The 9966-nt window shown below is 48.2% G+C and overlaps 1 protein-coding gene across 1 annotated transcript; it reads right to left on the bottom strand.

Moving 5' to 3' along the window:
- Positions 1-1076: 1076 nt before the first annotated feature.
- On the bottom strand, positions 1077-2243 carry LOC123065877 (RING-H2 finger protein ATL66). Its single transcript, XM_044489079.1, has one exon. It carries the CDS (start codon positions 1907-1909, stop codon positions 1364-1366), a length of 546 nt encoding a protein of 181 aa, XP_044345014.1. The 5' UTR covers positions 1910-2243; the 3' UTR covers positions 1077-1363.
- Positions 2244-9966: the final 7723 nt, after the last annotated feature.

The following is a 9966-nucleotide window of genomic DNA, read 5'->3' as shown; positions in this document are numbered from 1 at the left end:
TAGGTGCCCGTAGTCAGCTTAAATAGCCGGACTAGGGCACTACGCAACCCACAAAAGCGGTGCCATTGGCCCGACGAAGGAGACGAGCTTCAGACCACCGTGTTTCAGATTATTTTCGACTGGGACCAGGGCGTCAGGCGGACGTGGCGAACGCGCCCGGGCCTCCCCAATACCGCCCCAGATTTGGGCTGGATATGAGGGGTGCCGGTCAGCCTAGACGGTTGAGGCCGGTTTAAGGGGCACAGGTGGGTCGGGTATTTTTGACCGATCAGTGTACAAGCGGCCCGTCCGGGCGTTTGAGGGGTGTTTGAGGAGGCCGACTTTAGACGCTCTTAGTTTCTTTTGTTGATTTATTGTTAGCTTCATGTAGGACATTGTATCACCTGTTTGGTTTGTGGATCCTCTACTTTTTTTTCCATTTTTTGAGTATTTTTTTTGTTTTTTCTTCTGTTTGTAAGTTGGGGTTTGCTGTGATTATACTGGCCATGGAAAACCGGGCTCAACCCGACCCGGCCCAAAATAGCCCAACCCGGCCCGGCCGGTCTTGCCCATCGGCCAGGCCTAGTCCTAGATTTTGAGCCCTAATGCTAGGGCGGGCCGGGCTTGGGATTGACATACGTGCGTTTTAGGGAAGAGGCCCAGCCTGAGACCTAAGGCCCAACGAGCTTTTTCACCGATGGTCCGGGCTTGGGCCTGAAATTTAGGCCCGAAGAACAGACTGGGCCTGTGTTTTCTGCTGCAAGCTCTTTTAGGCCCGGCCCGGGTTATGGCCAGGATCACAGCTTAGTTATGGCCCCGTCGTGAGTCTTCGTTCCGAAAAAATAATAAACCTACACATTGTGGGCTGGAGAGGTTTAGTATACTCGCTCGTGTCAGTACTTCGGTCGAAGCATGCAGGTTTTCCGCTTCGTGCAAGCCCAACTGGACAACAGCGTCGCCTGCAACTGAAAGCTAAAGTGGCCCCAATGCTGAGGTGCAAGTGCACGGTCCACATAGTAGCATTTGTTCTATCGAGCTGCAAAAACGGCGAAAGGCGTAGCAGATATGATGCAAACGGGGCAGGGAAAGATGCAGCTCGTTTCTACGTATTATTGATGTGGGCAATATCAAACGCCCGTAAAAACTCACTGGTATGCAAATTAACTAAGCAAAAATGATCCGTTCAAAGAAAAGAGAAAACACTCAGCAAAAATGATCGGTCGCCACCAATCAACCATGCCTGAACATTGGCACGTACTCCAGCAGCAACAGCCATCGATCAGTGACTCGGTGCAATGAAAATTAGTGGCCGGGCTCCAATGTCAGTCGCAGTGTCGCTGAGCGGTGCAGTTTCGAACCTGCTGCCGCGAGCGCGCAGGGTCGATCAGACAGCTTCGCTCGCGTCCACAGTTTTGATGGTGGAGGTGTCGGCGAGAAGCGAGCCCCGGCACAGCGGGCAGCTGGGATGCGAACACAGCCACGCGTCCACGCACTCCGGGTGGAAGCAGTGCCCGCACCGCGGCAGCGCCTTCACCCTCTCGCCCTCCACGAACTCGCCGAGGCATATCGGGCACTGCGTCTCGTCGTCCTCGCGGCCAGGGGACGCCGACGGAGGACGACGGTACGGCGTCACGTGCAAGCCGGCTATCGCGGCAGCGTCGAGGCCTGCCACCGCGGAGGGGGCACCGGGCGCCGCAGCGGAGGAAGACGGCGACGAGGAGGGGTAGGAGAATGAGATGGGAAGCGTCGCGTCGGTGTTGTACCGCCGGCACACCCAGCGGAGGTAGACGCAGACGCCCACGAAGAAGACGAGGACGGCGAAGAGCGTCGCGAGCAGCGGCACGCCGCGGCCGCCGCGCACGGAGAAGTTGCCGTCGTCCACGTCGCCGTAGCGCCACCGCAGCGCCTGCGACGCCTCCTGCGCCGCCATGCCGTTCCTCTTCCTCTTCCTCCTCGACCGTTTCCTTCTCTGCCGTGGCAGGACAAAACTAAGCGCGCGCGCGCGTTGGCGGCCGGGTTAGCTGCACGTCGGCACGGGCTGCGTGGCTTTCCTGGGCCTGCTACGTACTGCTTCCCCAGTGTGCGCTCACCAGATCAAGTAGTATTCAAGTGGACGGCCGGTGCGTGCGATTCGTGTGATGGGGGGCGGTTTTAAGCTTTCCCGCCGCCCGGATCTCGCGCCAAAAGTGGCCATTTCCTCTTACAGGTTTGACGAGTGCCATATCCCGGGTAATTCGACGTGGCAGCGACTGTCCGCGCGATGGCGTTCATGGAGAGTGGGGCTCGAAAGGGACCCGAAAGAGAATTAGAATATATATGATGTCTCACGCAGGCGATTAAGTTGTTCTTAGCTTGCAAAACTTGCATTTCTGGAAGCATCTTAGTCCGTCGATGTTCCTCCTTATCAAGGCCCTGTGGCTGTCATGAGGTCGCGCTAATACGCCATTACAATGCTGCTTGCACAGAACCACGGAACCAGAGTATGCTAGAAGTTGAAGCAAGGAATCATCTCGATGGACGGCCGGGGATTAATCAGTGTATGGGGTCATTTTCACCGTAAGGTTATCTGTATATTTATGCGCATAAACTGTGTGTTCTGTTTTCATGCGTGTACTCCATGCATATACTCCAGAAAGTTCGTATGGCATCAGAGTTAGCAAGGTTCAGTGGACGTGGGCTACTCCTACTATGTACACGAACAAATACTTGTCTTGTTCTTTCGGCTACCGGTACGAGATAATACTCGTTTAGTAAGGTTAGGTGCAGTGGCACTGCACGCCAAAGCCGAACGAAGAACCTACTAGTATATTTTTGGTCTTGCCGAGCTCAAAAGAAGCCATTCACATGGAAAGAAATACTGTAGCGCGCCACATGTTTAACCTCTTGGCACATGGGCGATGGTAACAAATGGCAGAAAGAGAGGCAGGCACTCTGCCAAATTGCTCGAGCTGACGCAATACAGTTCTCAAAACCATGCAGAATACACAGATAGAGATCGGGGCATGCACGCATGACTCTTTTGACAGGGAAGCAGTGTCAAGAAAAAACGTCATATGGTAAGATGGCATGTACTCCCTTTGTAAATTAATATAAAAGTGTTTAGATCACTACTTTAATGATCTAAATGCTCTTATATTAGTTTACAGAGGGAGTATTAGTATGTAGGCACAAGGAAAAAAGTGGAGTGGGCGTTATAGATATAGTCAAGAAAGAAAATACAAGGTTGAAAATGGAATTCATTGGATAAAAGACACAGTCAGAGGGACAATCCATGCTCAGCTGGTTTATATCAAAGGCAGGGCTAGGTTGTGAGGTGTGACAAGATCAGTTCCCTGTGTCAACAATGAGTCTATAAAGCTATTAAACAGATGGCTGACAGGGATGGAACCAGGCGTTCAAGAAATGGCTCAGTTAAACAGAATAAGAAGTATGTGCAGGATGTTAACCTTGCCATTGGATAGGGATGATGCTCCTAGATGGTTGTCATGTGGGGGCGTACGTATAGGAGACGTACAGCCAGAGGGAGGAGGCCAGCGGACAGGGGGTGTCCAAATTAGTATCAATTAGTATCGGGTTTGGAAACGGAAGGGTTTTCTGTCCCAAAGAAAGTTTTCCCTATCTATATCTATATCTATATCTATACCTACTAATAAAGCAAGGTGTGTTTCGCCAATTTTTTTATCCGTTCACTCCTGAAAAGAATTTTTCAGATTTTTTATGTGTTCTTATGTGTTCGTCTACTAGAGAAAAAGGCTTTTTCAGAATTTCGTACATGGGTTATGCGCTGTGGCCCAGCGAACCCAGCCCACTTGTTTTTCTGCCCACGGAGCTGGGAAAATTTGATTTTCGTCGATGTTCCTCCTTATCAAGGCCATGTGGCTGGCAAATACTCGAAGGTTCGCACACGACAACCAATAATGGGCTGGCCCATTTTTCTTTGTTTCTTTGTTTTACTTCTATTTTTATTCTCCTTGCCCTATCTCTTTTTCCCTACCAAGTTTATTTTTCTTACAGAATTTATTTCATAATTCAAAATTCTCAAAAAACATTCAAAATTCCCAAAAAAATCAAATATTAGAAAATGTTCGGAATTCTGAATTTTTGTTGCTATTTTTAAATTATTCCGAACTTGAAAAAGTTTCTCATTTTTTCAAAAAAATATATTACTTTTCAAAATTGTTCGAGATTTCTAAAGAGAAAATGGCATTTTAAAAAATGCCCCAAATTCGAAAAATATTATTGGTTTAGTGAAATTTTCATATTATAAAATAATGTTTGCTTATAAAAGATAAACATTTTCGAAAAATGTTATGAATTTTCAACACATGTTCCAGTTTTAAAACAATGTTAATAAATTCAAATAATGTCCATATTTTTGTTGAAAAAGTTGGTATTTTTTAAGAAAATGTGAATTTTAAAAGATGTTCATGTGTCAAATTTTGTTCGTGTTTCTCTAAAAGTGTACGTAATTTTCAAAATTTTGTTTACAATTTTAATAATGGTTCATGTTTCCTACAATATTCAGAAACTTCATACCTTAAAATCATCTTGATTGAAAGAAAAAGTAGATTGAATAATTCATGGGCCTTCTCTAGGATATGATGATGTAAGAAAACTCTTAAATGCCCTCGATCAATGAATACAACAATAGGGGACTGATATCTTCACATCCAGCGAAACCGAAAAGCTAAATATTCTTTTTTCACGTGCACACAGGGTTTGGCTTGCACATATAATTCTCACTAACTTTAAATACATATTATTATTTTTCTCCCGTTGCAATGCACGGGCATATGTGCTAGTACTGTCCCTAAACCAAGTAGGAGTATGTTTCTATTTCTAGTAGGAGTCGTCATGTAACTTGATTATTTATATTGCCCCCATGTGGAGAAACGAATCAAGCAAGAAAAACACAACTTGGTTACCCTGCGCCCTGTGTGCCTCTCCTCTTTCCTACCACGGGGCGACGAGGCTTCAAGCCTCGTCCTCCCGTAGAGCACAGCTACAACCTACGATCAACTCCCAACGCTCCTAATTCCCAAGCATCTGACAATTTGGTATCAGATTCATCGATCTCCGTTGCACCGGCAACCATGTCGTCCTCTCCCAAGAAGCTGTATCTTCCTAAAACCCTCGAAGACCTCGCTGCCAAGGAACACACAAATTTCGATGACGTCCAGCAAAATCTGGGCGATCTGGCCGAGGGCGTTGAACTCCTCCGCAACAACATGACCAAGGCCCTAAAGGACGTCACCGACGCCCTGACGGCGTTCAAAACAGAATTCAGCGATCTATCACAACAACAACGTGCACAAAACATTGTCATCACTAGGTTGGAGCGTGCCAGCCGTGGCGAGCCTTCCCTCGTTACCGCCGACAGCCAATCAGCGGTTGCGCGCGCCGGAGGCCAACTCAGGTTGCAGACTCCACTTGGTTCCGCCGACGAGCGTCCACCCCGCCTTTACAAGCTCGACTTCCCTATCTACAACGATGAAGGCGACCCTCGACCATGGTTGACTAGATGCAATTTGTTTTTCCTTGGCCAGCGCACACCTGACATGCACAAGACTTGGATGGCATCATACCATCTAACATATGTGGCTATCCTTTGGTATGGCCATCTAGAGGAGAAGATCGGCCGCCAACTTGGGTAGACTTTGTTGCGCGGGTCAGCGAGTACTTTGGCCCTCCCACACGTGCCAATCCCTTCGGTGAGCTCATCTCCCTCCATAGTACGGGCTCGGTGGCGGAGTATACCAAACAGTTCCTCCAAATCTTGTCCCACATCAACCCCATCCCAGATGACGTGGAGTGCAACATCTTCACCAATAATCTGGGCGAGCCACTAAAAACGCAGGTCGAGCTGCTGCGTCCAACTACTCTCGAGGATGCTATGGACATGGCCGTCTCCTATGAGCACCTTGCCACGGTGACCACGGTTACTGCTGCCACTACGACGCGCCTTGGTCGTCCTACACGCCTTGTCCCAGCAGCCCCAGGTGCTGCCATAGGCGACCCCTCTTATGGGGGCGAGCCTATCTTCAAAAAGCTTAACGCTGCCGAGATGGAGGACAGACGCAGCAAGGGACTATGCTTCAAATGCGATAAGAAGTATGTCCGGGGACATCATTGTAAGCGCCTCTTCTACATCGAGTCCGCCGCCGACGACGAGGAAGACAATGGTGACAACCTACACATCTCGCTGCTCGCAATCATCGGCTTACATACCAGCGACACAATGCAGCTAGTGGTCCGTGTAGGCGAGCGCGAATTGGTCGCTCTCCTAGACTCTGTAGCACTCACAATTTCATCAACGAGGAGCTTCTGCACAAGTGGGCAGCCACATCTCCATAGGGCGCCGCCTCCGCGTAACAGTAGCCAATGGAGATCACGTCACATGTGGTGGTCTTGTTCGACAGGCTGCCATCACCATAGGCCAAGAAGACTTCCTCGTCGATCTTTACGCCATCCCCTTGGGTGGGTTTGACATCGTTCTTGGGACACACTATCTCAAGACACTCGGGCCCATACTTTGGGACTCCACGCATCTCTGGATGTCCTTCTGGTGGTCCGACCAGCGCGTTGAGTGGTACGGTATCGCAACGTCAACCCAACCCCACCACATTCATGCTTGTTCTGGGCGGGAGCTTCTTAACAACCTCCTCACTGAATACGTTGACATCTTCACAGAGCCTCGGGGCCTGCCGCCGCTTCGCACTCACGACCATCGCATCCGCTTGGTGCCTGGCACCAATGGCTGTTCGACCATATCGCTACCCGGCTATCCAAAAATATGAGCTCGAGAGACAGTGCATGGACATGTTGGAGCGCGGCCTTATCCGCCGCAACACTTCTGAGTTCTCTTTGCCCGTTCTTCTGGTGAAGAAGCATGACAGCTCCAGGCGATTCTGCGTCGATTTTCGTGGCGTCAACGCCAACACCATCAAGGACAAATTCCCTCTTCGTGTAGTAGACGAGGTACTGGACGAGCTAAAGGGTACCCGCTTCTTCACAAAGCTGGACTTTCCATCTGGTTATCACCAGGTATGCATGCATATTGAGGATATCCACAAAATAGCGTTCCAGACACACGAGGGCCTGTTCGAGTTCCTCGTCATGCCTTTTGGTCTCACAAATGAGCCGACAACCTTCTAGGCTTTGATGAATGACATACTTCAACCCCATTTACGCCAATTTGTGTTAGTAGTTTTTGATGATATTTTGGTGTACAACGCTTCATGGTCGGAGCATGTTCGACATGTGCGAGTCGTTTTGGAGCTCATGCACCAGCACCAGCTATTTCTCAAGTGCTCCAAGTGCTCTTTTGGGAAGGAGTCAGTTACGTACCTCGGTCACGTCATCTCCATCCATGGTCTCGCCATGGACAGTCAAAAGGTTATGGATGTTGTTGACTGGTCGGTGCCGCGCACAATTCGCGCAGTCCGTGGTTTTTTGGGGTTGACCGGCTACTATCGGAAGTTCATCTGCGATTTTGGCATTATTGCAACACCCCTCACAGTGTTGCTCAAAAAGGATGGATTTCTTTGGTCTGAGGAGGCAACATATGCTTTCACAAAATTGAAGAATGCCCTGACTACAGCACAAGTGCTTCAACTTCCGGATTTCACCGTGCCATTCATTGTGGAATGTGACGCCTCTGGTTCGGGATTCAGTGTAGTGTTACACCAAGGTGCAAGACCCGTTGCTTACTTCAATCGGCCTATTTCTCTTTGTCACGTCTCCCTTGCTGCATACAAGCGCGAGCTCATTGGTCTCGTACAAGCTGTGCGCCATTGGCGGCCATATCTCTTGGGTCGTGCCTTCGTTGTCAAAACCGATCACTACAGCCTCAAGTTCCTTCTCGACCAGCGCCTCACGACTATCCCACAACATCATTGGGTTGGCAAGCTCGACATGTTCAGCGTAAAAAGCTATGTATAACCATTTATCAATGATGGTCCTGATAGATCCTTTAAACATCTATGGAAAGCTAAAATCCCCTTGAAAATCAAAATCAGGCTTTGGTTGACATGGCACAATGCCATTGCCACCAAGCACAACATGATCAAAAGGAAGTGGGTTCACGACCCTTTATGTCACGTTTATCCAGACCCTCTGAGTATTCATCATTTGTTTTCACTGTTGTGCCGCCAAACCTGCATGGAGTGTCATGTGTAGATGCATTGGTGCTAATTGTGGACCTACTTGTTTCTTGTAATATTTATGATTGTTCCCAGATATTTGCACATCAGTCGAAACCTACAAATTGTAGGTTTAGTGTATGTTGCTCTATGCTAGGTAATCTAGAAACATCACAATTGAGCTTGTTTTGAGAAGAATCTTGTTCACTACCATGTTGAATTTATTTGGCATGGATGCTCTTTCATGCACTAGTGGGCAGATTTGCAAAAAAAAGTGAGCCAACTGCACTGGAATAGGGTGTTGCGGCTTTGGAGCTCCATAATGATGGCTGTGTAGAGAGAGGAAGAGACGTGCTAATGTTGGAAGCTAGAGATGCTGAGGATGATGAAGATGGTGATACTAATGTTGATGCTATGATGGAGGACATGAACTAAGAACATGATCCATCGAGGTGGCTGATGTTGCAGAGAAGTACATGACCCGGGAGGGACTTTCCAGGACAATGGATTTGGGTTCTGGTCCCCCGTGTAATATATATTCCATTATATTTCCCTGTAGCTCTTTCTTTTTGGTCCGTCATGGATTTGGGCCATCTTTGGTCCCCCGTGTTATATATATTTCGTTAGGCTTCCCTCGGAGGGCATTTTTGTGGCAGTGACTGGCGAGACTCTTTCATTTAAGCCTTTTAAAAAAATCTTTGCGCGTGGATATGTTTTTTCTTTTTAGTTCCATTTTTATTTGATAGTGAAAGCCGATCTTCTTTTAATTGAAGGAAAAAATACAGGTTCGTCCATACTAAAGTGCCTTCATGTATGGCTTTTCATGTACTCACCACTGTGATTGCAATCGTCACCTTGTTGTGAAGCCACTTGCAAGTATCCTCATTGTATATTTGGCATAGTTTCCTATGCAAAAAAGTTGGAATCTGTTTGCAACAAACAATTTTGTCTGGTACATCATACTACATAATATGATTTATAACTACTTACCCAAGGGTGCCCATGTATAAAACCATGGTTTTTATCCTTCGAACTTATCTAGAACTACCGCACTATCTTCTACCCCCCCCCCAAAGTGAGCATCGTCTTTAGCAGGCTGTTTTTGTTTGCTCAAAGTTTGTTATTCTTCGGTGTTTGAATGCCTCGTGTTAATTTAGGCTTGCCTTGGATACAATCGATTCTCTATTATAGTGCTGAACTAAAGCCTTTGCAAAATCCATCAATTAAGACCTACAATCATAGATGATATCTCAAAACAGGCTTTCGCCCCGCTTTATATATAAAGCAACAACCCCAAGTTACATGGCGGAATGATACAATGTGACGAGGTAGCCCTCTGACACAACAGATCCCGAAATGACATGCCAACATAACCATACGACTACATGGCCGAACACCTAAGTATAGGATGGCCAAATTACAATGCAATGACACGACCTAAGAAACCAAGCCTCCACGACACCGCCCTCAAGAGGGGAACGCAAGCACCGCCACTACTAGGCCCAAAGGCCAAGGGTTTTCACCCAGAGACTCACCATGAGGAGAAGAACCACGACAACGTCTTCAAGAAGATAACGACACCCACATATGTCGTCACCGTCGGCGCCAGGGCGCAGAGATTTCGCTTGGCAACTCACCCCTGTCACCATGAGGCCCTCAGATCAGTTGCCATGAGAATCGGCCTCCAGATCCAGATCTAGGCAATGCCACTGCAAAGAACAGAAGCGTGCCCGAGCTACCCACCACTACACCCCTCGCCGTACAGACGTCCAAGAGACGTAGCCACCACTGACGCCATGGAGCCTGACGGAAAGCCACCATGTGGACCGCCATCTAGGGCCACCAC

Source organism: Triticum aestivum, chromosome 3B, assembly GCF_018294505.1.
Source record: "Triticum aestivum cultivar Chinese Spring chromosome 3B, IWGSC CS RefSeq v2.1, whole genome shotgun sequence".
NCBI lineage: Eukaryota > Viridiplantae > Streptophyta > Magnoliopsida > Poales > Poaceae > Triticum > Triticum aestivum.
Note: the sequence above shows the minus strand (reverse complement) of the source record. Positions and strands in the feature narration are given on the sequence as shown.

Excerpts from the sequence above, each read along its gene's own strand:
- LOC123065877 (XM_044489079.1), bottom strand. The coding sequence starts at position 1,909 with ATGGCGGCGCAGGAGGCGTCGCAGGCGCTGCGGTGGCGCTACGGCGAC.